Source organism: Eleginops maclovinus, chromosome 13, assembly GCF_036324505.1.
Source record: "Eleginops maclovinus isolate JMC-PN-2008 ecotype Puerto Natales chromosome 13, JC_Emac_rtc_rv5, whole genome shotgun sequence".
Taxonomy (NCBI): domain Eukaryota; kingdom Metazoa; phylum Chordata; class Actinopteri; order Perciformes; family Eleginopidae; genus Eleginops; species Eleginops maclovinus.
In genome coordinates this window covers 6,960,130-6,988,021 of record NC_086361.1, presented here as the reverse complement: position 1 = coordinate 6,988,021, position 27,892 = coordinate 6,960,130, and the positions used below count along the sequence as shown (strand labels likewise).

Genomic DNA, 27,892 nt, shown 5'->3' with positions numbered 1-27,892 from the left:
TATGCACATATAACATTTTTACACACCTGGAAATGACCGTTTTTGAATGTGGCTGGCGGCTGAAATAAAGCAAATAGGTAACTTCATAGGCCGTGTCGCAGGAGGCCGGGTTGTTATATTTTCTTTATAGCTGTAGTTTTTACACAGCCAATGCATCACTGCCACCATATGTTTATTATGAAAAGTGCCATAGCAGGGCCGGCTATAAATGAATTTAATTGGCTGTTAACAGCAGAGTTAGCTCTCCGGTGCACCTCAAACACAAGAAGGCTAGCCATGAGGGAGGGAGGATAACTGAGCTTGGGAAAATGTGAAAAACTTTATAGCTGCTTCATTTTAAAACCATAGGGACCCATCAACACATTCTATGAGGACTTTTAATTACATGATTTGGGTTTTCTGGCTGCAAAATATTTGTTTTAACAGTTTGCAAGCATTTTGTTTGGAAATCTTGGAAGAATGTATGTCAAGCATATTTGTCCTTCCATCCTGACAGCAGGGGACATATCTGGGAGAAGTTACACCATTAAAATGTGTGGCATAAACAACCATTTCTGAATAGCCGTTCAACACAAAAAGCGTGATTCAGAAATGTATAAAGTGTCACACAGCAAGTCTGAGGGAAATAAGTGCTGTCAAGAACGTCAAACTCACTGTATATTATGTTTTAAATTATCAGTTCATTCAAGATACTGTTGCCCAAAACAATAACACTCGAGAGGACACAGAGAATTACACATCAAGTAGCACTAAATATCTCTATTCTAGATGAGTACCCATGACTTTGATTTCCCTTCTCCTCTGTAGTTTTGCTACTTTTGATTTAAATGTATTGTATAGTATCCCATCAAATATAACATAAGAAGCGTGGTTGCGTTAATCCAGCTTGTTTTACAGTTTCGTTTTTCTGCAGCCTGGGTGGTCATAAAGGGGATCAAACTCTACATTTCAGAAATTACAGCCATACATTTCAAACAGAAATACACAGACTGCCGCAGTGCCTTTGAGCAATGTGAGAAAGCCATTGAGGTAAATCCCAGTGCAGACTGAGGGTGGAGAAACAGACCTCGGCGTGAGAAAGTGGAGACAGGGTGCGAGCCTGGCCAGTTTGTGTGTGAATATGTGTACGTGTGACTGTGATAGTGTGCACTGAATACCTGCAGTGTGTGTGCACGTTTTGTGTTTGTCTTGTGGAACTGTGAAATGCTTGTGTGTCCTCAAATTTTCACCTGACTCAGCTCTATCACATCAACAGCCATGTGTTGCTTGATAAATGTGAGCAGAATAGAGGGAACTGTCTGCGCTCAAACTTAAACTGAGCTTAGCTGTCGCTGGCCTGCGAGGCTCTGTATGTGGCTTGGACTCTGGCCAGTTTGCTTTGTCACAGTGCTTCCTTTCTTACGTTATACATATATACAGTAGTTTCCATTGTGGACATCTCCAGTACCTGCTCCTATATCGCATTAGTGCTGCAAGAACATTTAAGATTACTTGCCAGATTAACCTTTTTTGGATCCTTTGGGCAAAGTTAGGCAGCTGCAAAAGAACGACTGCAGTGATAGAGGAATTCAGCAACAATGCAAAAGTATAAGAGTAAATTTAAAGGTGTTGAGGCTTACAGGATGATGGGGCTTTTGCAGAAAATGCAGTACATATTTAAACCTGCTGCTGTATGATTAACAAATTATATTTTCAATCAATGGGTAGGCTTCGCAGATATGCTTTATGTACACTTCACTACTACAGAAAGTTAGATCCTGTATCGATGATTGCATGTCATTGAATGATGTTTCATTACTAAGGCTTGACGTTTTGAAAGGTGAAACAACATTTGGTGACAGTTTTTCTCTCTTCCTCAGACCCAGTGGATGTGTTGCGGGCTCTGCAGGTTCCCTCTCTCCCCGAGGGTGTGAAGAAAGTCCCCGGCTTCTGCACGTCCCGCCGCTCCGGCAACCCCGACCATGCTTACCGCATCAGCAAGAAGGCCCAGATCTCTGCCCCCACCAAGCAGCTCTTCTCAGGTAAGCTGACAGTCCAGTGTGTGGGGCATCAGATCGTTTGACTTTTTGGAAATACTGCAATTCCAACATTGTCATGCTAAACGCCTTAAGTTTAAATCTTCATTTCAATATGATCGGCTTAAAGCGGTACTCATTGATTTATGTTTGCATTTTCATCATGTTGGAGGATGTTTAGGAACTCGATCAGAGCCACGGGGGACATCACAACATTTGATTAAGTGGCTGAGCGCTCACAATTGATAAACTGAATAATCCTTCTTTGCTAAGTTTGCTAATGTAATTATGCATTTAATTTACAGAATTATTTCATTAGATAACAACCGATTGAATCTTGTATTTGATCGTTCATTGTTTTTGTTTCCTTTTTTTTACCTTCAAGTTCAAACAGCTTTATTGCCATGACTGTAATCTGGTACAATATTGCCAAAGCAGTAAGCGTGAAGTATTTTCTCAAGGAAAAAATAAGATAGAAAATGTTAAGCTATGCATTTTATAGCATTTTATTATAATATGATAGAATGCAGTAATATTTGTTTCCCCTCAGGATAATACACAATATCTTTAAGCCTCGCTTGAAATGTCATTGTAAATTTTGTAGCTCTGATGATGGCTTTGTGATGCTCCTTTTTAGTACCAGTAACAAAGAACAGGATAATCTTTATATTTAACATATTTACGATGAATTCCAGAGAGCAGAACCCTATCATTACAATTACAGGTTGCTACTTATGTTTGGAGGTATTTTAAACTGAGCTCTCTTGGGTTTAGTGAGGCTTGGGTGCCCGTGCTAGATTGCTCATGGATATAAAGAATAATTATGTGTTGCAGTGCAGGAGTTAAAATGTGTGGGAGAGCCAAAACTAAATAACTTAAGGATACTGTCTGACACCCTGGAGTAAGGAGCAATAAAGAGAAAGTAGCACTTATGTGGTTGTGAATAAATCCTCAAAAGTCAATGTTGATTTCAACTCATTTTCTAAAGTTTAGTCTTCCATCTCTGCCCACCTGTGATTATGTGTCTTTATCACCTATGCCCTGAGGGAGTAACACTGATATTCTGAAAGCACTTGATCCTGACACAGATCCCCTTTAGGCTCATCACTGATGTCTTCACAGCCTACATGTCTTGTCGTGCACAACTTATACCATCTAGTCCCTCTTCCTACTTTAAACCTTTTCATTTAGCCTCTCCTCCTTTCCCATGATGAATACATTCTCTGGTGCAGTTCAGTCAGCTTTTCATGGCTACTTTTTCTATTACTGCCTCCTTATTTTCTTCCTGTCCTGGAACACTCACCCCATGTTTATGATCTAACCATCTCTTTCTTTCATTGCCTCTCCTCCCTTCTCTCCCTTCCATCATCAATAGGTCGATTCCCGGAGAACTTCTCCATCATGGCCCTGGTTAAGGCCCAGGCTGGTCTCCAGGCCTTCCTCCTCTCCATCTACAGTGAGCAGGGCATCCAGCAGCTGGGTATTGAAATGGGACGCTCCCCTGTTTTCCTGTACGAGGACCAGAATGGCAAACCAGCCCCTGAGGACTACCCGCTGTTCAGAGGCGTCAACCTGGCTGATGGCAAGTCAGTAACCAGCAACAACCGGCTTGTGACTGGTTGAGATGACATGTTTGGGGTTATGTGGGTGGGAGCATTATGTGTGAGAGTTGGAGTGTATATGTGATTTAAGGGTGGGTTTGATACCTTTCTAATCAGGCCTGTAGTCACAGTACAAATTTATTCGCCTTCGCTTCCTCCTCTTTGTCTCTAGGTGGCATCGCATCGCTATCTCTGTTTCCAAGAAAAATGTGACACTGCTGCTGGACTGCAAGAAGAAGATGACCCGCCCCCTTCCCCGCGGCAACAACGCCGAGGTTGACACCAACGGTATCACAGTGTTTGGAGCCCGTCTGCTTGATGAGGAGGTTTTCCAGGTAAGTCCAATTTTTAGGTTAACCTGCCAGGGATCTGTTTGTGGTTTAACTGATTATTTTATGCATAAAAAGTAGTATCTTTGAAGCAAAATAAAACATAAAAATACTATTTTCCTCAATAGAAGTTTACATTATGCCCAGTAATAGATGATCCAGCTGTGGACCTGTTTGTTTCCTTCCATAGGGAGATATCCAGCAACTGCTGATCGCCTCCAACGCCCAGGCTGCCTATGACTTCTGTGAGCACTACAGCCCTGACTGTGACTCCCCACTCCCCAAGATCCAGTCTCAGGACCCCAACACATACGTGAGTAACACAGCCACAACACGAGTTCATCCACAGACGTATGAAATCAAAATTTGGCCGTTCACACATATGAAAGTCTTTTATCAACGCTTGATCTGAAAACATTCCCACAGGCTACAGCAACTAGCCTTTACTCACACACTTTCCCCTCTCATCAAGGTAACTAAGAGATGAGATCTCTCAGTTATTACGTTGAATATTAATCCCATAGCTCTTACAAGACTACTTACTAGCATTTAATACCGATCTAATAACCTAATAGTGTTTAGCACTATGCTAACACAACTCATCCCTAAAATTGTAGGCTCATCTGTAGCTCCGATAAAGCAGACCCAATCCTGATCTGTGGACTTTGTTTTCCTTTTCTGTGGCATGTTTCTCAGTCATGATTCACTTGGAGAAAGATAACCCATTACCTATTCACTGTGTTTATATAGTCTTAATTTTGTCGTCGTATTATTTTCCAGGCAAGGAAAGATTTGTAGGAAAAAATGGAAGATTAAAAAATATATATATATGAAAAGAAACCCAGATTCATGGGTCGAATATTGGAGAATGTATTTTCCTTTTGGCTATGGTGGTCATATGTACATCATGGCAAAGGCAAAGAAAATGTAAACATCTTTTATATGGAATCAAGAGAGTTCATCCAGCTTCTATCATGAATGTCTCTATAGACACTTATGTGTCACTTGCTTCTCTTGAAAAAAGTTTTCAATTCATTTCCAAGGGCTAAAGAAGTGAACTATTTAAAACTCTGATTTGTGTTATGAAAGCTATTCTGCATACAAAATATGGACTAGAAGTAAAAGAAAGGCCACAGTAAATCCACCTGTCTTCTGAAAATGAAAGAAAAGTCCTCAGCTTCAGTTTGGGTTATCTGTTAATGTCATCAAAGTGCTGCTCTCTCTTTCTGTCTTCCTCACGCATCCCCATCGTTAGCAACCATTTGTATCCATCCACTTTCCTCCTCACCTCCCTGGTCTGTGTGTCCCTGAGGTAAAGAAAGAAAAGTAGAGGTACCGTGATATCACACATTTGGGCACACTTCCACCATCTCATTATAAAAACATAAGCTTGTATTGTTACAGCAGTGGATTAAATGTTACTTGTTTCTGCTATGGAACACAGAAAGGTAGGGGAAAGAGGATGATACAAGCCAACGTGTCTTTCCCCATTTCACCCCCCTTGGACTGAAAGAAAGAGTACATAAAACAAGCAAATGAAGTTACATTCTGATTGGTTTTCTGGTTAAATTGAGACATATAGGCATATGACATGAAGATGGCTTAAGGTGGAGCCTCTTTGCTTACTGAGACTGGTTGTACACATTACATACATCATAAGTTTTGCAAGCTCTCTGTCAGAAACATGATTTTACACTGATATTTGGGATTCCCTGACACCAGCTGCGTCACATTAGCTAGAGTAGTAAGCGATTTCCATCCGCATTCATGCATCCAAAGTACATGATCTTTATTTTATAAGCCTGCATTACGGATCAGGCAATACAATAACTGTATCAGTCACTGTACAGAGCTCCAACACTTTGCGTCCCAAACCCTTGAAATGACTGCTTTCTGAATGAATATAAATCTGTGTGATTTTATTCATTGGCTTCACCCATTATGGTTTTCTATTTCATCAAAGAGGTCTGTGACGTTTTTAATATGAACATATTTTAGCCAGCAGCACAGACTCCTTCTGATGAATGGAAAAATAAAAGCATAGCATTTTATTATCATCTCCTTTGCTGCCTCTCGCTGTCTATCACCATGTTTTATTTTTTCCCGACCCGCTGCTTTACCCTACTTTCACCCCTATCCTTTTTACCTTCATTTATCTGGTGAACCCTTATTCACTTCTGTGTGGAAATCCACCCCGCCCCTCTCCATGCATTCCTCTCCTTCCATCACTCTTGCCCCCTCTGCAAACTCATCCTTCCCTCTATCCTTCCTCCATCTTTCAATCCTCCCCCATCTCTCTCAGTACTTTGATGAGGAGCAGGATGACCATGAATACCCCTATTATTATGAGGAAACAACAGGCCTTCCCTCCTCCTCTGAATCCCCCTCTCCCCAACCTGGGGCCCCCAGTCAACAGGTAAAGAGGGAGCACGAGAGAGGGAAAACACGAGTGGGGTTTATGGAAGGGAAGGAGAATGAGAGAGAGAGGTATTGAAGCAATAACTGAGGATTTATCAATAATATAGGTTTAGCTTGCTAAGTATTTGAGTATCAACCAAATTTGTATTACATCCCTCCTAAAATGTTTGTTGTAAAATCTACATTTTCACTTAGCATTCCATATGCCTCTCTCATCCCTCATCACTCCATACCTCCTTTGTTTTATTCACATTTCAGCTTTTCTTTAATCCACATTGACGCAATCACCTCGCTTCCACCGTCTCCGTCACACGGGATTACCTTTGCTCCTTGTGATTTTTTTGTCCTCATGTCATTTACATGTTGTCGTATATGTATGTGTGTTCAGATGTGGCCAAGTGGGGGCACGAGGGGGGTGTGGGTGCAGCTGTGTTGTTATGCACATATGCAAACCTTTTTCTCTCATTCCTCCAGTCTGCACTCCTTCATTATATATCCTTTGTTTATGAACAGGTGTCACAAAATGTATTGGAATATACAAGTGCAAAGATAACAACAGAGCATAACATCCATGACACATAAATGGGAAAAAAGCAAGTAACCTAACTGGTTAATCAGATTTTTTTTAAAGTATTTACATGCTAAGAGAGATTATTTGATATTCTCATTTTAAATTTGGGGATCTGTGGAATTACAACTTCAAACTAATGGACTACATGATTATTGCGAGTTGCCTTTTCTTAACCTGATCTTGGTCCTTTAGCCTTTGTAAACAAGTTCTGTTTTTATAAAATATCAACTTCGTCACATGATGGGTTTTAAGATGCTGATCACAGAAAGCATCAATAAATTGACTTTCAAATGCTTTGTGATTGCGAGACACTTTTGGCATTCATTTTCTTCATGATAAACTACACAGCTTCTCGACAGATACCTCAACACATGACCACAAAAAGCACAGAAATATTTGCAATACTATTTGACCAGAGCATGTGTCTGTATTGTCTTGTTACTTGCATGATTTCTTAATTATCTTAAAGGATGTCACCGCATGCTTGTACTTCTGGGTCATCGGTTTCCCAAAAAATGTCCAGGCATCATGGGAATGTCAATGCACTTTCTTTTTTGACTTGATATAAGAATTCATAATTGTACACCTAACCTCAGTATGGTATACAAATGACAAACATGTAGCCAAAGTCTCTTTCTTTAAGACTGTTTGTGCTCTTTAATGCATATTTGAGGTGTTTATTCACAGTTCTTTTCTGCCTACTATATTAGTCAGGTAAACTATTTGTAAATGAAATGTTAATTTGCATGTATTTTCATTATAGCAGCATGAGCAGTTCAGTAGGAATGACTCAAGTGCTGTTGTTTTCATTTTGTTGTTTTATGTTACTAACATGCATTTGCATGCTCCCCTGGCATCCGTATTCCTTCTTGCATTGCTTAACCAGCAGTCAACCTCTTCGTCCTGCAGTTTGACTCGTCAGTGCATTATAGAGTGTGTGTGTGTGTGTGCATGTGTGTGTGTTTGTGCGTGTATGTGTGTTTAGCACCAGCTTCACATGACCAGTCACACCCTTAGTGCCTCTGCTAAACCACAACCACATTAGCTGCTTTTTAATTTAATATTGGGAATGGCATTACTGGAGAAATCAGCAAAAACTTTGGTTAAAATATATGAAACCTCTTAAAATGTTATATTTTCTTATCCAGCTGTATTTTTGTTTACTGCTTTAAAATGTGAAAGAATCCTCTGCTGTATCCAGTAATGCCTGTACAGTCTCAGTAAATCACCCAAGCCTTGGCCATCTTAATGTCATTGTTTCTCAAAACATCCACTCTTGTCTTTCTCTCTCCTTCTGTCCATCCCTTGTTGTGCTTTTGATCCCCCTCCCAACCCTTCCATGTATCTTTGTCTTTCTTCACTCTCTCTTATCATTATGCACTTTTACATACTAAACACCATCCCAACCAAAAAAAACAATCACGGATATTAGAAGAAGGTGATCAATGGAGAAGCAGTCCCCACTAAATCCTCTCCTGTCAAACCAAAACCAGCTCCTGCTAAGCCAGCCAAGACTGGTTCATCCAAACTTGTAGTGAAGTTGCCTATGCCCACCAAAGCTCCCAAGACTGTCGCAGCCAAGGCAACCAAAGCTAAGCCCAGTGCAGTAGAGATCCTCTTGTCTAAGATCAAACCAACAGCAGCAGCTACATCGAAGCCAACAGCTGCCCCAGCTAAGAATGGCAAACCACTGGTTGAAAAAAAGGAAAATGGTGCAGCTAAAGCCAATGGCAATGGAAAAGCAGCAGTAACTAAAACTAATGGCAATGCTAAAGCTACTGCTGATGCCAAGCCAGCAGCTGAGGCCAAGGTGAATGGAAATGGCAATGGCAAGGTTGTAGCTGAGAAAAAAGTCAATGGCAATGCAAATGGTAAATCTTCATCAGAAAAGAAAGCCAATGGAAATGGAAAATCCACTGTTGTGTCAAAGACTAATGGAAACGGCAATGGCAAAGCTACAGCAGAGAAGAAAGCCAATGGAAATGGCAAAACTACTATTGAGGTTAAAGAGGTTAAAGTAAAAATGAATGGCAAAACTGAGAGTAAAGTCAGCAGTGAGGCTAAAGCCAAGGCCAATGGCAAAGTTACTACTGTGGTAGAAAAGAAAGCTGTTGGCAATGGTGCTGCAAATCAGGCCAAAATTGAAACCACTACAAAGGTAAAGACTGAGAAGGTCGTCAAAGTAGAAAAGACCGAAAAGACTGTGGTCATTGCACCTAAAATAGCTGCCAAAGTAGAAGCTACTAAGGCACCTAAACCGACAAAAGCAGCAAAACCCGAAGCTACAAAAGCAGCAGCAAAACCTGAAGCTACAAAAGCAGCAACAAAACCTGAAGCTACAAAAGCAGCAGCAAAACCTGAAGCTACAAAAGCAGCAGCAAAACCTGAAGCTACAAAAGCAGCAGCAAAACCTGAAGCTACAAAAGCAGCAGCAAAACCTGAAGCTACAAAAGCAGCAGCAAAACCTGAAGCTACAAAAGCAGTGAAACCTGAACCTACAAAAGCAGTGAAACCTGAACCTACAAAAGCACCAAAACCTGAAGCTACAAAAGCACCAAAACCAGAACCTACAAAAACAGTGAAGCCTGTGGCCACCAAAGCTCCAGCCGTGAAACCTCCTGTAAGGGAAGTCAAAGAGGTCACCAAAGTGAAAACTGTGGTCACCAAAGTCCCTCTGGTCAAATCAACGGTCAGCAAAGTTTTGAAGAATGTGATCGAAAAGGTTACCAGCACGAAGAAAGTTGTTACAACATCTGTCCCCGTCCAGCCCACTCCACCCAGACCTTCAAAACCTAAGGTGGTGGTGGACAATAATGTCAAGTCCCTGCACAAACCATTCCCACCCTTTGGCAAGACTATGCTGGGTGGAACTTCAGTCCCAGCGAAGAAAAATACCAACGGTTATCAACAGGTACAACAAGAAGGACCATGTTTGCCACATGTTTGAGTCGTATGTTCCATCTGTCCCATCTGGTTGCCAGAACGTTTCACCAACTAGGGTCTGCTACAAACATTTTGTGAAACTGAATATTTTAAATGTTACCATTTGTATGGTCACTTTTATGCATAGTTTCGTCTTTCAGTAGGTGGCTTGCAGTGCAGATGTTGAGGTAGATCCTGGATGGTGGACAATCTGGTCATCAGAATGGATGTTGGTTCATACCAAGCTGGGTGCCTTCTCCTCTGTTTATATATCATATGATCTTTTTCGATTGCCCAAACTTCTCCATATGATATGATACAGCGGTGCACATTGAAGCATGGCTTATTGTACGGTTTCATTGTTCTTTACTTCCCTATACTTCCTTCAAGCTGCTGAAGCTGGATCTCAGGAACTGAATATACAGCACTCCGCCTCTTTCTTTTCGGGGAAACCATTAATGTACCGGTGAAATGAATGAGCATGGATTTCTATGGCACAAAAACTAAACCTGAGAAAACACAAATACTATCACATTCTATACACAAGCAACACCACAAACCTCCTCTGTCATTCTCTCTCCTGTTTTTGTTATTGTTAAGTACCTGTGTTTTCTCTCTCCCTGTCTTTTGCCATATTTTGTATCAAATACGAATAAAGCAGCCTCACAGAAACAAAAAGCATATGTGCTTTCGTACAAGTTGGACTTCATGAAATGTCTACTTTACTACGATGCTGACATACTTTAAGGTAGAGGGATATTTTGAGGTTCATGGTCATTAGTGGGTTCTGGGAAATTTATATAAAATCTTGCATTGAAAATACTGGGTTGTTTTCTGTGAGGCTGCTGATTGGGGTTGTCTTTCTGTTTTCTGGTCTTGGGTGAAACTAAACATCCCGAAGCATCAAGTTCTGATGTGTTTTATTTTAAAGGATGGATAGAGGCTCTCAGTCCTACTTCCAAAAAGAGGAGACTTCACCCTTTCATGAATATTGGCTTTGTGAGCATTCAAAAGTTGTTGAGCAATACAATAAAAAGAAATATCAGCAAAGTAGACTCAATGACTCCCTAAATCTTGCATATGGCAACATTTATAGTTATTGAGATCCTGAAACCTGACATTTCTTTTGTAAAATGGATCTTTACAACTTAAAAAATGTGAGTTGCCATCAATCTTCCAGTACTGGCAACCACAGTTTTATGATGTGTTCCATTTTATTCTTTTATCTCATTATAACTTACAAGCAGACTTTGAAATAACCGCGCTCTTCCGTTCAAATCTGCTTACTTCCTCCCTGCAACCCAACTCCTGTCAACTTGACCAATCAGGATGTAGATACTGAATATTCCGAGGCTGGACACACCCCTACAGAGACTGATTATTACTATGAGGAGACGGTGCCAGAGGGTGAGGTGAATGGAGAGGAAGAGATCCCTGTACAGGTAAAAAAGAAAAGTACACACTGGTCGGTGACACAGATCAAGAAAAATGAAATAGTCAAAAGATGATCAACTTTATAATGAACATACATGAAAATTAAAGTCCGTATCTCCAGATAGCTCAGTAAAAGAAGTTATCAATTAGCACACTGTGACAAATACAAGAACAAATCAGCACCTCAATACAAGAGAACTCCATCACCAAAGGAAGAAGACAGTGTAATAGTTGTGTGGTGGTGAGCCCAGTCTTTGTAGTTTAACCAAGTATTACAACTCCGTGTCTCTCTTTAAACTCTTCTAACCACACATCAATGTTTTGTTGGCACTGATGCCACATAATAAGACATAACAGAACAATCTTTTTCAAAGAGAATGCATGACATTCATCTGCTTGTATCATCAAATACTCTTACGTGCTCGCTTTTCCCCCAACAACAAGATTCCTGTTCTCATCTCAAGGTCCCTCGTTAATCAGGGTGTTATCTTGACATAAGAACAAAAATCTTGTGGAAAAGGGATCCACATAGGAATATTTGATATGCAGATTAAACCAAAGCAACAAAGGGAGATGAATATAATGCATTCTGGTTTGAGAGAAAAATTAACTGAACTAAAGAATACAGTAGTTGCTGTGGCTAACCTTACAGCCCTAAACTGTATCAGAATTTGAGAGTGAGTTTCTCAGTTTTGATCTGTTTCTCACAGTTCACCTGTTTTTGCAATAAACCAGATTGTCTTTATAACCTTTTTATCAGCCATGTATATTAGCTCTTTGTTTTGTTTTCCAATGTTGACGCCATTCTTTTTTGGGAAGTCTATTCAGAAGGGTTTATTTATCTGTTGTGATTTATTTACAATGTGTTTTATATGAGGTAACGGTACGGCATTATTCCACTGGATTCATTTGTTTTTAAAACACCCATGGTAAGTAAAATAGAAAATAACATAGTTTTTGCTTCGCTAAGCGTAGCGTATTGCAGCTTGTTTTCACAAAGTGCTTCATATCAGTTAAGTGTGTTGTATGGACAAGGCAAGCGTGACATTGAGATTTAAAGTTCTCTTTCATTTCTCTCTGTCTCTCTATTTCTCTTTAAAATGTCAGATAATGTATTTAATATTTGGAGAAGTCCCTCATCACACGCAAACTGATAAGGATATGCTTTGTTGAAAACAAATACTATTATAGTCTCAATAATAGATCATTAACAGGAGATTTCAAGTGGCAGGAGAACCTGCTAATCCGTAATTCAACTGAAGAAATCAGACTGAATTTACAGCAGTAAGGGCTAATAAAGTCCCAACAGCAGTCACAGTCAGACAGTCAGATGTCTTATTTCTGTCCATGTGTTTATTTGCAAAAGGTAAGACTCACTTCCTTCTACATATGCCCCTTTCTTCCGCTCACCCTGTTGCTTCGTTCTATATTTCTCTTTTCTTTACCACCATTTCCCCATCATACATACCTTTCTCTCTTCCTTCCTTCTTTCTCTTGAATCTCTATTCCTCCTTTGCTTGATTCATCCTCTCGTTCCCCTTTATCTATCCTGTTGCGGCTCTGATAAACCAAACCAGCCCCAGGTGGAGACAACATTGCTGGGCGAGGAGGTAGATGCCACCAAGGCCGGCGGTGTGCTTGAGGAGCCCTTCACTGAGGAGTATGTGACTGGGGACTTGGGCCTTAAGGAATACGACTACTCCTACAGGGACTACAATGAGCCAATGGTGGAGACTGGAGATGCCAACATGGGCCCCGCCCTGTCCGCTGTGACAGATGAGGGAGGCGTAAGTCGTTTTGCTCCAGACGCAAAAGAACGATGAAACCAATTTCAACCAACTCTGAATCTTTGTCAAATGTTATTCAGTGTCCTCTCAAATGACTTGTTTGAGTCTCAGGCCATGATGGCAAAACATCATTTTATATGTGCCTGTCAAACTCAATCAATCACAGAGAAACATGTATTTCAATGTGTTTTAAATACCTCAATGACCAAGACGAGTGCCCGAATGAGTGGTTGAAATTGGTTTTATTCTGAGCGATGTATAGTGAGCCATTCAGGACCCTAGGAATAATAGCTATCACCACGGTAGAAGCTATCGGGGATCCTAATAAACATACCGATAACTTGAACTATCGTGTACACTGCATAAAGAGGCATTTGAAAGTGCAGCAGTAACCGATTGCTGCATCCTTTTTCAGAAATGCCATTTATTGCAGTGCATGGCTTCATTGAGAGCTGCTAAGCTCAGATGATTCCCTGTATCAATGCTAAGTAATGGACCAAAAGTTTGTAGAACTATTGAATCATCATTATCATTTGAACCAAAGCTTGTAACTTTATCAAAAGCAAAACCAGTTTTTCTTTTATCATTCTATTTTCTACACTTGCATATTAATGTGGCAAACTATTGTGGGTGTTTGTATGTATATGTGCACCTGTTGGGAAAATGCGTGCAGCCAGATCTGCATTCTATGAGTGAGTGTGTGTGTGAGCACCTATATACTGACTACGCTGTGTTGTTGGCTACATGTGTGTTTTCCTCAGGCCGCTGTCAGAGGCCAAAAAGGAGAGAAAGGAGACCCTGCTGTCTTGGAGCCTGTGAGTTACTTATTGTCTTTAAGCAGCTTTACCTGAGCATTTGATTGTAACTGGATTGTTCAGGGACAGAACGACAAAACCTTGCCCTCTCACTTTTCCAAGAAGCTCCAGTGTTCACATCAACAGCCCTCTCATGATAATCTTGCTTTTCAAACTCCAGAAGGATTTGCCCCATCAATGTGAGGGTGTCATTGAAAGCTACACTTATTCTGTTAAAAACCAACACAACACATATACATACATCGGGCTACCTAAAATATCTTTATCCGTCATTTTAATTGTCTGTGACCTACATTATAAACCATCGTACTGATTTTCAATTGGGAACTTGACAAATTCCCTAGCTTAGATGGCTTGTCATTCAAGTGATAGTAACCACGTCCATCCAAAAACCAAATGATAAACCCCTAGCCCATTGACCTTGCATTATAGCCACAACACATTTCCATTTGTCAACTGAACTGATTTATGCAGTAATGTTGTGATTGGTTATTAAACATTTGGTATAGCCGAAAATGAAGAGATCTCCTCTGTAGGATCTAACCATTTTCTGCTAAGAAATTGTACTACAATTGTACTTTCAAATAAACAAAATGTATAGGACTAAATCAGAGGAGCCTGATCGCAGGAATATTGTATTTCTGCACTGATCTCCATTGTATGTCCGTCAGGTTTTTTTATTTGTAACTTTATTGTGCATTTTGCAGGGTATGCTGATTGAAGGACCTCCAGGACCTGAGGGGCCTGCTGTAAGTAAATTATGTTCATTTCCTTGTTCTTTATTCTAAAGAGATTTTCCAGCTTCCAAACAACAACACCGTGGTTACTCCTTTACGATTAGTAACTTTACTCTCTGAGTTATGTTGGCAGTATTGTAATTCACTTCATGCAGTATGAGGTAACACCATAGAGAGTACTCTAGCTTTTTTGAAAGGCTGTGATAATTACCATTATTTCTTCTGTTAGGCACCATTAGCTTAACGCTGAAATAACATATGACAACATCATTGAGTCCGAATTAGAATACTGATGTTCCTCTTCACATCTCTTTCAGGGTCCTACAGGCCCACCCGGCTCTTCTGGACCTCCCGGCTCTGTCGGTGACCCCGGCGAGAGGGTGAGTGTCTCACTTTATCTGAAGAAATAAAGGTTGGTTATGTCTTTGCACTAGTCTGTGTAAAATAAGTGTATTCAACTTCCACTCTCTCCTTGAACCTGCGATCTTCACCCTCCCTCGCTACATCCTGCAGGGCCCTTCTGGTAAGGCTGGTCTGCCTGGAGCTGAAGGAATCCCTGGACCTCCTGGAACATCCGTCATGCTGCCTGTGAGTCCTTCTTAATCCTTTGAACCTTTATTAGAACTGTTAAACGTCTGAATATGAGTGATATTTGCTCCAACATTGGCATTTTGTGGATACCTTTAAGATTTGTTATGGGTCTTTGTTCAATATTCCTTTGAACATTTGTATCAATACAGATTTTGATATGTTTGTCCTCTTATTAAGTAAAGTCGTTTTTCAGTGTTGTGTTTTGTTGATAAATACACAAATGTCTTTTCTTCTCTTTTTTCAGTTCCGTTTCGGTCAGAGTGGAGGAGATAAGGGTCCAGCCGTTTCTGCACAGGAAGCCCAGGCAGCAGCCATCTTGTCTCAAGCCAGGGTCAGTCGTCACTTTTACTTCACATTTCCACTGTGTGGTTAGTTTGCCTCAAGGATCCTATCAGTTGAGTCTTGACACTAAGCCATTGCCAGGGATTGTTGCCTTATTCGAAAAATGATGTGGACCTAGGTGTGTAGCAGGCGTGTGGAGATATGACTTGGTAGTCATCAGCCTTTCTTGGCTATTTATTTTTTTAAAACACCTCCTTTAATGAAGGGGCCATATTTGTGCAGTCAATTGACTCCATGATCATTGATTTTGAGATGTTGCTGTCTGTAGATGGCTCTGAAAGGACCTCCTGGACCAATGGGATACACTGGACGCCCTGGACCTTTGGTATGTTTGCCGTCATTAGGACCCTCGCCTGTTTATAACAAGAGTTGTTTTTTGTTCACATTTTCAAGGATTTGGATCATATAATTAAAAAAGCAGCTTTCATTTTTCACTTCTGATTATTGTGTTGATATCAACGTGTTGGTGATGGTGATGGTGATGGTGATGATGATGATGATGATGATGATGATGATGATGATGATGATGATGATGATGATGATGATGATGTCTGTTTCAGGGAAACCCAGGAAGTAATGGTCTGAAGGGAGAGGGTGGAGACCCTGGTCCTCAGGTATGAACTTTGAAACTGAACTCTTGTTTCATATCATAATTGAATCAGTTCAATCATTTGTATGCAAAATCATGAAATGAATCACCTTTTTACAGTTATTAAGGTTATTAATTAAGCTTTTGGTACATGTATACTCAGCTCAAATCACAGTCATCTAATTGAATGATCCATTCTTCAGGGCCCCAGGGGACCCCAAGGTATGATGGGACCTCCAGGCAAATCAGGCAGAAGAGTGAGTATGAAAAATGTCTGGTTTTATTTTTTTAAATGAATTTGAATGGTTGTCTAACCCAAAGTTGAAAGGGCATAACTGATGTTTCTCAAGGAGGCTCAGGGGTTGCTGAAAGTATATTCTGTAATGACTTGTAGATGTTTCAACAAATAACCAGTGTGTCATCAGAAAGTGTCACTCCTAAAATGTTCTAGAAAGGGGTTTTGTCTTCTGCATCCCTAAGACAAGGCATCATCTATTTTTTAAGATCTCTCTATCTGAAGATACCCTATCAAAAACCAAACTGGGTTTTTTAGCAAGTGGTACAACTGTGTTTCGTATATGGAAGCCCCTTTAAAACATGTTCTTCCTCACAGGGCCGTGCTGGAGCTGATGGAGCCAGGGGAATGCCAGGAGAGTCTGGAACAAAAGTACGCTTTCTCTGGTGTCATTCCTTTATGGACATGGTCAAAATGAACTCTGTAGGAGAGTTTTGCTAATTGTTTGTAGCTGAAAGTACTTTGTGTAAAAGTCAATAAGTTAATGAAAATAACTACTGATTCAGTGTCAATTCACACAGACAGTAACTGATGTTTGATGCATGTACCCGCATTGTTTTAATGTTCAATATGTCTAGAAGCTGGAAGGTTTAATATCAATATGATTAGGCTTCTTTGTATTTGATCTTGGTCTTGCTGGGACAACAAATGCAAGTTAAGCATCTCACCATTCTCTTGTATCCCAATATCCCAGCAATGTGTGAATCCAACTTATTATTATAAATCCACTTGCATTGTTACAGTTCATCCACTACAATGCACCGATAATTCCTAACAAAGACACTTCATTCAAAGACTCAAAGGGTTTAATGTCATATCATAACATGTCTTTTCTAATGGTTGCCTCTCTTAGGGAGACCGTGGTTTTGATGGCCTTCCTGGTTTGCCCGGGGACAAAGGACACAGAGTGAGTCCAATGTATATTACAATCAAAAGGTTACAATTCACACAGTATTTGAATTAGTATAAAAGTATGAGATGTTTAATCCTCAGTTTGAATATCTGTTTGTTAGCAGCGGTAACTCATTTTGTGATTCCTCACTCGTCTCTCCAGGGTGACACAGGAGCTTTAGGGCCCCCAGGACTTCAAGGAGAGGACGGAGAGAGGGTAGGAAGATGTGAAAAAAAATGTGTCAATGATTCCAGGCACTACTCACAACATGTCACTCCTTAATCGTAAGTAATATTTACGTCCTTGTTGTGTCTGTGTGTGATTCCAGGGAGATGACGGAGACATTGGACCCAGGGGTCTCCAAGGTGAACCAGTGAGTGTTTCCATCACAGCATCGGATTTTAAATCTCTCCCGCTTGTCTTTTTGTATGCCATTTATGCTTCCCCGTATCTCTGTTATAAGCTGCATCCCAAAATGCATCTGTAGGACTTCAGTTACCTTCCCACCTGCTCTTTGTCAATGAACATATTTATTTCCACTCTTATGATGAGTTTGGCAGTGATAGTAGATGCAGCCAACTGCTGCCAGGATCACAGGTGTATTGTGCAATATTTTTAGTACAACATTGTTTGTTTCTTATGATTATGTTTTGATTGGATCTAGTCAGGTCAGAATGCTTAAAAAGTGAAAAGCGCACCCATATCTATACATCATGCAACCCATTAGGCAGACCAGCTCAATGGTGGCAGGTGTGGTTCTATCATAACACAGAGGTTCAAAGAACAACCAAAAACATACAGTTATCAATTCCATAAATCAAATAAAAACGTAAATAAAAACTGTAATTCAACAGCCATACTTCTAAATATCTGACATATATCTTATATGGAAGAAACATAAACACATTGTACTGTAGATCAGAAATCACATCACTGTTTTTCTGATAGCCGTGCACATTGTGAGGTTGGCATTATTTCTTATCTTGACTGAAATCGTTTGGCTTTCAAGAAATGTAACATAGTCAACCTTTTAAATATCATCAAATACATTAAAGATAGAGTATGAAATACTTTATGGCAGAACAGTTGTAATGGATTGCATTACATTGCACGGGTGTACCGAATAAAATGATCCCTGAGGGTATATAACTCAGGTATCCTATTCAACATTTTTATTTTTTAAAACTTGCCTGCTGCCTTCCATAATAAAATGGTGTCTAACAAATAAATAAAAATCTTTCTTCTTCACATAAAACATGACATTATGTTTGCTGACACACACTCAAGAATAAAGCCAAAGCCATTCGCCTGGACAACCCTTTTCTTTCCACCCACACACCATCAACATGGACAAAACCATAATAGATTAATTGTTGTCTTATTCATCATTCTTTAATTAATAATATATAAAAGTATACATTTCCATTATTGTAATCATTCAATATAGTTTGTTAAAATGTATGTTATTTATCAATCAGTAATACATCATTAGAATTTAATAAACCGTTTACTTCTGCATATTCATTTGTCTGTTTGTCCCGATGCTGGAGTTGCTCTTTAGTTATTGTCTTAATATTCATCTATATTGTGATTTATTCCAGAGTCTAATAGATGAACTATATCATTTATGACTTTGATTACTGACTGATTTTGGCGTGCATTTGTTTGTGTGTTTTTTCGTCTCTCTCTAGGGACCTCGTGGTTTGCTCGGACCTAAAGGTCCTCCTGGAATCTCTGGACCTCCTGTGAGTAAAAACAATTTTGAACCACATTATGGCGCTGGTATTTTAGTGGCATTGTTTTATCCATCTGTAACCACTGAAAACCCACAGCACCTCCTGAAACAACATGCTGAGACCTGATATAAAGACGGGGATACCCAGTGATCTAAAAATGCAACATGTAATGTTCCCACAACCACCTCAAAACAAAACAAAGACGGAGTCCCAAGTATCCATTTAACTCTTTGTACTACAGTTGTTTGGCGACAGTGGTCGAGGTCTGCCCTTAAAAGAGTACTTCACTGATTTAGCATGGCACTGAAATCACATGGTCTGACAAAAGCAGCACAACCAAAACACATTGTCTTTTTCATTCCACACATTCTTCTTCAAGAACAGTTCGTTGGAGATTGTGTTGTGCTATGCAACAAGCTGGGGCTCACTTCCTTTTAACTTCACATCCTTCATGTCTTCAAACCAAATCAACTCTCCCTCGACTAACATCAGGAAATGGTCCTGAATTCAACCAATGCCTTTTTCACAAGACCTGTGAACAGACATTTATGTGTAAAATTGGAGTCCCCCTTTAAAGGTTCAAGGTTCAAAGGTTTTATTGGTCATATGATCAGCATCTACAACGTATATGTTGACAATAAAAATCTTATATCCCATCCCATAAGCAGCTAGCTTTAAGTACCTACTGATTCATATAAATCTAAATATACACGCTAGCATTATCACCTAAATCTTTAATTAGCTGTGACTGACATTTAGCAAATATACTTTCCGCTGAAAATGTGTGTAGAAAGAAGCCTTTACCATAGTAAGTGAGCTGTTATTATCGAAGTGTTTTTAAATTGTGAAATCTTTTTTGTTAATTCGTGACAGATTCTGTTCAGAATTCCAGGCTGATTTTTTCATCCTCTCTTCTTCTCAGGGTGTACGTGGAAATGACGGGCCCCATGGTCCCAAAGGAAACTTGGTCAGTGTTGGTCATAAGTTATCTACTATAATATCATGTCACCATGTTCTTGAATCAGCCGATGATTAATATCAGCTCCCATTATTCTTCCTGTCTCTCAGGGTCCCCAAGGGGAGCCAGGACCTCCAGGTCAGCAGGGAACCCCAGGAACTCAGGTGAGACACCTGGGAACGCTTATGTACAATTTACACATTAATGTTGAGAGTGCGTATTCATTCAATAATGTCTTTTTGCAGGGAATGGCAGGACCTCAGGGAGCCCTTGGACCTCCAGGAGAGAAAGTAAGCGATCAAAATATATATTTAGCGAATTGCGTTACAAGTACAAAACATTGCAGAAAATCAGCTCAGGGAGATATACAAAAATATAATGATCAGGATTATTGAATGGTCTTGAAATGATCAACAAATGCACTTTTACTCTTCATATTAGATTAAATGTCTAATCAAGATCACCGTGAATCATATGATTCTAGCTTTTAATACATTGAGAAGGAGCAGGGTTGCTTACTGTATATTCTTTTAGGATGTCTGTATTTTTTTTTAAGCAGAAGTATTCTTTTGGGCTTTTTTGCCAAACATTACATGAGATTGATCATTAATATGTTCAGCCATTGAGCTATCTTGTCAGCTTCGTAGCTTCGATGTTTTTACAACAAGTTAATATTCTCATAAAGTTTTAGGACAGTTACCAAACAGTTACAGGGGCTGTCCCAACACTCTCACTCATGACCACCTTGTTTTCTCCTCCAGGGACCCACAGGAAAACCAGGTCTGCCAGGAATGCCTGGAGCTGACGGTCCTCCTGTATGTTTGTCTTGCATTTTATTCGTATTAATACCATTCAAATGTTTTACTTTAAATACACCGGCACTGGATGTCCTTCCTGATGTCCTTGTGCTTTCTCTTTACAGGGTCACCCAGGAAAGGAAGGGCCTTCTGGTACCAAAGGAAACCAGGTGGGTGTCATACATATCCCCATTACACCAGGTCCCTACCAGCTTACAAAATATATTACATTTAGGTATTAATGGTTTTAATTTGTCCTTGTCCAGGGTCCCAACGGTCCCCAGGGAGCTATCGGCTATCCTGGCCCTCGTGGTATCAAGGTCAGTACAGTTTATTTTTCAGTTAGTCAGGAGCACACTGGGGGTTTTTTTATTGTGAGGTTATCATTTGCAGTTTAAATGACCTTCAGACTAGAATATAATACATTATACATAATACAAAGTTACAGTGTATTGACCATGCAATGCTTTGATTGAAGGGAACTCAAGGAATCCGTGGACTGAAGGGCCACAAGGGAGAGAAGGTAAGTGATTCCTGCCACTCAACAATTACCCTAACTTTAATATCAATTGTATTATGTACATTTTGCATTGACACAATAGCAAGGTGTTGGAAATCTGTATGTTTTCATTTCCGTTTTTAGGGTGAAGATGGTTTCCCTGGAATTAAGGGAGATTTCGGTGCCAAGGGAGAGAGGGTGAGATGATTTGATTTATTTATTTACTCAATAATTTATGGATCTGATTTATCTTTTTTAGATTCTGTTTTGTGTTGATTTATTCTCATATTTTGCTTTGTCTCCTGCTTGACAGGGTGAGCTTGGAGTATCAGGGCCCAGAGGAGAGGACGGTCCTGAAGGGCCAAAGGGTCGTGTCGGGCCCCCTGGCGAGCTCGGACCAATTGGATTAGTTGGAGAGAAGGTACAACCAGTTCAATAAGGACACAGTTACATGATGGCTCTCAATAAGATGAGAAAGGTTTCTGATTCTTAGGGGAATCATTTGCTAATATGTGTTGTTAACTTCAAGTGAATACCTCCTCTACTGGAGTATAAGTTTTCAGTTTTGCACTTGCCAATATTTCCCACACAAGTATTCTCATTTTCTTTAAATAGGGCCACGGTCTTTTTATGATGAAATATTAAGCCGGAAACCTAACTGTGCTGCCCTCTTGTGGTTAAGTTTATGCATTTAAGTGGAAAATAAGTTCAACATGGTATACAATAACTTATAATTACAATACAAGTGTAAGTAGTTTTATTTAAGTGTGTTTTATTCTTTGTGTGAGTCTACTAAACCTTTGACCTTTTGCTTGATTAATTTTATTATATGAGCTCCCATCTCCCATCCCTTCTTATCATGGCAAATATTTTAATCATGAGCAAATCATCATTGGCAGTCTTGTAATGGGATTTTTTTTTTTTGTAGCAGTTTGGTAACATTAAAAACAATTACAGATAATGTGCTCATTCATGGTAAATGATCAGGATTAATAAGGTCCTCATGTGATTTCAGGGTAAACTTGGTGTACCTGGACTTCCTGGATATCCCGGAAGACAAGGACCCAAGGTAAAACAAAAACACATGCAGCATCAACCATCCGACACTTGTATTCCTCAGTGTGCTGAGAAACGGTGCTAATATTCATTCGTATTTAGGGATCTCTTGGATTCCCAGGATTCCCCGGCTCAAACGGCGAGAAAGGAACAAGGGTAAGTGAATGCCCCATTGGAAGATTTTTTATTTAAACTTCCCAAGTGGGATTCTCTGTGTGAAATTACGTAACTGATGAATTATATCTACATATATCTGTCTGATGTGGTATCGAAAAATAGAAAATGCGTTCCACCCTGTTTTCTCCTGTTCTTTTTATTCTGAAGAGTGGGATGCTTTGTCTAGTAAGATAAAAATAAATATAATTCTGTTTGCATAAAGACTGAGATGAGTGTTCAAATAAAAAGGAGCTACTTTCAATATTTAGAGAAAGAGTTGAAGAAGAGAAAAAGCTCTTTAGTGAGATCTGTAAATATTTAATAATTCCTTGTGCGAAGATTACATTTTGTAAGTATGTTTGCTCCTTTTTTACTTTTTCTACTATTTCAAAAGCATTATTTATGCAATGATGTATGTATAATGGTGGGGTTTTAATCTCCATGTGGAATGGGCGTAATGTTTGGAAAGAAATAAAAAATTGAATGAATGAATGATATGCTAGACTTGTTTCCCCTGTAGATATATTTATATAGAACAAAACAGATTTGTATAGATCATTTCTACTTGACTCAGCCTGCATTTGTTTTTCTGTTTTTTTTTTTTCAGGGTCTTGCTGGCAAATCAGGGCCAAGAGGACAAAGAGGACCAACGGTACAATTTCACATTTATTCATCTTAATGCTAGGTTTCATTGTAAGAGGACAAATGTTTTTAGTCTGTCCTCAACTCAAGATGTTGAGCATAGCTTGACAAAAAGGGTTTATGTCTGCTTGTGGTATTTAACAATAACTGGGCTGAAACGCACTGCTCTCAATAGTTGAAAGCTGAAACAAGTTCTGTTTTGTGAGAAATTTGCTTTGTTGCACCTGTAACGAGAGCGAACAGCAATTTCGTATGATTTGATTACTTGAAAACATGATAATCGCATCACTTTCATATTGATTTTGACTTATTCTACTTACTGTTTGTGCGTTCAGGGCCCTAGAGGGCAGAGAGGACCAAGGGGCGCGACTGGGAAAGCAGGAGCAAAGGTTTGTCAACACAGTTAATTTATCTAGATTTCAGAATGTAACTGTGTTTTACAGGTGCTTTGTGGGTATGCCAGGAACGGTTCCCATACATCAACATTTAAACCTCATCGTAAATGTGCCAATGTTAGCCAATGAGCTATTCTGTAGTCTCTGGGTAGGTTATTACAATTTAGTGGCTAGATAATGTCATCAATTAAGGACTTAAGGAAGCACTTCAGAATAACACAACACAAACAATGTGGTACAAAATAATACAATAAATATATACATAGTATTTATTACAGATGTGGTAGTAGATATATGTGGCAGATTTGAGGTATGATTATTAGTCATGATTGCAAGTTTTGTTTCGCTTCAAGCCATCTTTACATTTTTTCTTTTAGTTAGCAAAAGATATGGAAAACTAACAGTTTGTTCTAAAACTTTATTTCTTATTAACTGTGTTGTTTTGTTTCCTGTTAGGGAACGTCAGGAAGTGATGGCCCTCCTGGTCCTTCTGGAGAAAGGGTGAGTTCCTAAACTTCATCACACAAAGGCGTCTTAAAGATTTTCTAACACAATATTTGGGTTTGCTACATGTTCTGATTATATCCTATTTTATCGTCTCAACAGGGATTGCCTGGACCTCAGGGAGCCAATGGTTTCCCTGGACCAAAGGGACCTCCTGTAAGTAAATGTTCAATCAAACAGTTTGTTAAAAATGTATGGTAGATACTGTATATATTAGAGATGCTATCGCCTGGCCGCTCGTTAGAGGATTGTAGTACAGTGTTCCAACATGGCCTTGTGTTTAGGTTCATGTTTCCGCTTTCTTGTAGGAAAAACTTTTGTATGTTGTGGATTAAATTAATGTTTGATGTTTGATGGATGTTTCCTCACAGGGACCCCCAGGAAAGGACGGGCTGCCTGGACACCCTGGGCAGAGAGGAGAAGTTGTAAGTTCTATTTTTTACTGCTCTTAAAGATAGTTTAAGCAGATATTCAAAAATATACCTAATGAAGGTCAACAGATTGAAGTATTGTGGGTTAGGGTAATAAATGTACCAGCAGTAAACATCCATGCTCATGTTTAATCACGGTTACAGTCACTCAGAAAGGTTTTTCACCATTAGCTTCTGATGATGTGGGAACAAGTATGATTTATTTTTTCAACAGAATATTTTATTTTTATTTTGTGTTAACTGAACTTCTCTCCCTCAGGGTTTCCAAGGTAAAATGGGTCCACCTGGGCCTCCTGGAGTCGTTGGACCTCAGGTGAGTCTTCTCAATCTTGATGCAGAATTTTCCGATAATTAATACAGTTAATCAATTTTTATATTTCCATGGGCTTTTCTCTTTTCTCACAACATCTGCCCCCCCCCCCTATCTTCATTCTACCAGGGTCCATCAGGAGAGACTGGCCCCCTGGGCGAGCGCGGACACCCTGGACCCCCAGGTCCACCTGGAGAGCAGGGACTTTCTGGTCCATCAGGCAAAGAGGGCACCAAGGGAGACCCTGGACCCCCCGGAGGCCCCGGTAAAGATGGTCCACCAGGACTGAGAGGCTTCCCTGGAGAGAGAGGACTGCCTGGAACCCCTGTGAGTATGACCACGGGAAATACTCATCAGGCTGATTAGTATCACTATGCTAGCAGTAAATGGACCTTTCTAGATAAAAGTCCCATAGCAGTGGATTACTGCTAAATCCTTTCTTCTGTTTCCTTTCAGGGAGGTGGTGGACTGAAGGGAAGTGAAGGACCTGCTGGACCTCCTGGACCTGCTGTACGTTCAATATCCTAACTCAAATTTATGGAAGAAAAAATAAGGAAATACTTTATTTTCATGAGTTTTTTGTCCTAATTTGTATTATGGGTTTATTATTTCAATATAAGATGTGCTTATAATATTTTTTCACCCTGCAATAATAATAAAATACTTAGACCATCCATCTAAAGAATTAAGTATTCACTTTATGATATTGTTCCTGCCTAGGGGTCTCCTGGTGAGAGGGGACTAGCTGGCACTGCTGGACCTGTTGGACCCCCTGGCAGACCAGGTCCCCAGGGGCCTCCTGGAAACTCTGGAGAGAAGGGAGTTCCTGTGAGTTTCTGGAAATGTGCAGTTGTGCATTTAACTGAGTAATATTCCAAAGACATTGTTCATCCTGTCCAAGACCAATGATAAACAATTGCTTTTCCTCTTTTTTCATTTCCTCCTGTAAAGGGTGAGAAAGGCCCTATTGGCCCAGCCGGTCGTGATGGCGTGCAGGGTCCCGTGGGTCTGCCTGGCCCTGCTGGATCACCTGGAGTATCTGGAGAGGACGGAGACAAGGCCAGTAACTCTAAGACTCCAAAACATCCTTGAAATATCACCATTGTTACCTTATCATTCCTCTATGGACTGAACAGGGAGCTTTGTTTCAAACCTGTCTGCGCTGTAACGTGACGTGTCTTTGTGGATGCAGGGTGAGGTTGGAGAGCATGGACAGAAGGGCGGCAAGGGTGCCAAAGGAGAGCATGTGAGTGACACTGACGTCTAGCAAGCCTTTCTTTCTGGTTGGAAATAATCGGTTTGAATCACTGCTGCTTTGTTGTTTTGCTCATTGTTTGTATGCTTGCTTTTTTGGTAGGGTCCTCCTGGTCCACCCGGTCCAATGGGTCCTGTCGGTCAGCCTGGTCCTGCTGTGAGTACAAACTTAAATTCTTTGAAAACAAAACAGGCAGCTTGCTGTGCCAGTTGGTTGTACTTGTTCCTTATTGTATAAACATGTATTGTACTGCATTTGGTGCCAGTTGAGTTTACTGTTAAGAAACGGAGGGTGTCTAACTCGAAGTTCTTCTACTTATTACAAACAATTGAGGTTATGAAATGCATAAGCAGGGGAGAATTTTCCCAAGAAAACAACTATTGTTTTGCAGCTTACAAACACTATGCAGGTCATTACTGAACATTCAATCACGATTATTCAGGTTTCTGCTCATGTATTGTTATCTCTTATTAGATTAAGCTTAACACCTGTTTTTCTTCTCCTGTGGTGCAGGGTGCTGATGGCGAGCTTGGACCAAGAGGTCAGCAGGGGCCGTTTGGATCTAAAGGTGACGAAGGAACCAGAGGATTCCCAGGAGCACCAGGACCCATCGGACTTCAGGTATTATAAAAGCCATAATCACTTCATCCAAATTGTTATTCAATCTTTATTTAGACTTTATTTAGACTTTTTTTGCCACACTCTTTTGCTTAGTTGATAAGCTCAACATATTCTTTGTATGTCACCTCTATCCTGCAGGGATTGCCAGGACCACCAGGTGAGAAGGGAGAGACTGGAGATGTTGGACCTCTGGTGAGTTTCAGAAATACATAACATCAATCATAATGACTGCTTCAGTAATTAATTATATCAAAATAAAATCATGAGTGTTGATAAAAACGTGAACCTCTTTATGTTTTCAGGGTCCTCCAGGCCCTCCAGGACCCCGTGGCCCTGCTGGACCCAACGGTGCTGACGTAAGTGTGATCAGTTCTTACTTACAAAATGTCAAAAGACATTTAATCTACAAAACAGCAACATTCTAGGGAATGGTTTTTGGACAACACTTAGAAACCAGTTATAGTAGGTTGAACTGGTTATTAACATGTTTTTCTGATGATGGAAACCATTTTGATGTGGATTGTTCAAATGAATTGTTTTTGTTTTTTAGGGTCCTCAAGGTCCTCCTGGCGGTTTGGGTAATCCTGGACCTCTTGGAGAGAAGGTACTGTCAACTTACATTGTTGCACTATGTCTGCATGAGTTTGATAGTTTCCAAATAAATAACACAATGAAATCATTTAAATTTGTCCTAAGGCCTAAAATAAAATACAATTTTCTCCATAGGGAGAGCCTGGTGAGGGCGGACCACCTGGAATTGGTGGAGAACCAGGAAAGAAGGTGAGCGGCTGAGTGTCTGACCCTAACACCTGTTGGATCAAGATATTGAGAGGCTGTGGGTTTACTGATTTAACATGAGATCTGTGCTCCTGACGACAGGGTCCTCGGGGAGAGCGTGGAGAAAAGGGAGAGTCCGGACAACCTGGAACTGCTGGACCTGCTGGAGGACGAGGACGACCTGGAGATGACGGGCCCAAAGGAAACCCCGTAAGAAACCCACCATGCAACATACACAACCATTCACACAATGATTGCCATGGAGATTTCACAGATTCTTCTTACTCCTAAACATATGGTCATAAAATCTGATTTTGAACTCCATTGTTTAAGTAGGGTTGTGTTTTGTCTCTAATGTCAGGGTCCTGTTGGTTTCCCTGGAGATCCTGGCCCCCCTGGAGAGCTTGGACCCAGAGT

The 27,892-nt window shown here is 40.2% G+C and overlaps 1 protein-coding gene across 1 annotated transcript in view; it reads left to right on the top strand.

The window, feature by feature from the left end:
* col11a2 (collagen, type XI, alpha 2) overlaps positions 1–27,892 on the top strand; it is a 46,656-nt gene that overhangs the window by 10,105 nt on the left and 8,659 nt on the right. The window contains 50 exon segments of the mRNA XM_063899468.1: positions 1,860–2,021; positions 3,391–3,601; positions 3,789–3,951; positions 4,136–4,258; positions 8,367–9,845; positions 11,185–11,298; positions 12,868–13,077; positions 13,839–13,892; positions 14,600–14,641; positions 14,947–15,009; positions 15,143–15,217; positions 15,465–15,551; positions 15,831–15,887; positions 16,123–16,176; positions 16,355–16,408; positions 16,765–16,818; positions 17,300–17,353; positions 17,501–17,554; positions 17,667–17,711; positions 19,030–19,083; positions 19,997–20,041; positions 20,143–20,196; positions 20,278–20,322; positions 20,794–20,847; positions 20,955–20,999; positions 21,096–21,149; positions 21,308–21,352; positions 21,473–21,526; positions 21,642–21,749; positions 22,344–22,397; positions 22,487–22,540; positions 23,148–23,192; positions 23,518–23,571; positions 24,034–24,078; positions 24,184–24,237; positions 24,453–24,506; positions 24,772–24,825; positions 24,952–25,149; positions 25,279–25,332; positions 25,543–25,650; positions 25,774–25,881; positions 26,015–26,068; positions 26,180–26,233; positions 26,591–26,698; positions 26,837–26,890; positions 27,001–27,054; positions 27,249–27,302; positions 27,425–27,478; positions 27,578–27,685; positions 27,837–27,890. Of these exon segments, the coding sequence (XP_063755538.1) occupies positions 1,860–2,021; positions 3,391–3,601; positions 3,789–3,951; positions 4,136–4,258; positions 8,367–9,845; positions 11,185–11,298; positions 12,868–13,077; positions 13,839–13,892; positions 14,600–14,641; positions 14,947–15,009; positions 15,143–15,217; positions 15,465–15,551; positions 15,831–15,887; positions 16,123–16,176; positions 16,355–16,408; positions 16,765–16,818; positions 17,300–17,353; positions 17,501–17,554; positions 17,667–17,711; positions 19,030–19,083; positions 19,997–20,041; positions 20,143–20,196; positions 20,278–20,322; positions 20,794–20,847; positions 20,955–20,999; positions 21,096–21,149; positions 21,308–21,352; positions 21,473–21,526; positions 21,642–21,749; positions 22,344–22,397; positions 22,487–22,540; positions 23,148–23,192; positions 23,518–23,571; positions 24,034–24,078; positions 24,184–24,237; positions 24,453–24,506; positions 24,772–24,825; positions 24,952–25,149; positions 25,279–25,332; positions 25,543–25,650; positions 25,774–25,881; positions 26,015–26,068; positions 26,180–26,233; positions 26,591–26,698; positions 26,837–26,890; positions 27,001–27,054; positions 27,249–27,302; positions 27,425–27,478; positions 27,578–27,685; positions 27,837–27,890 (5,189 nt within the window).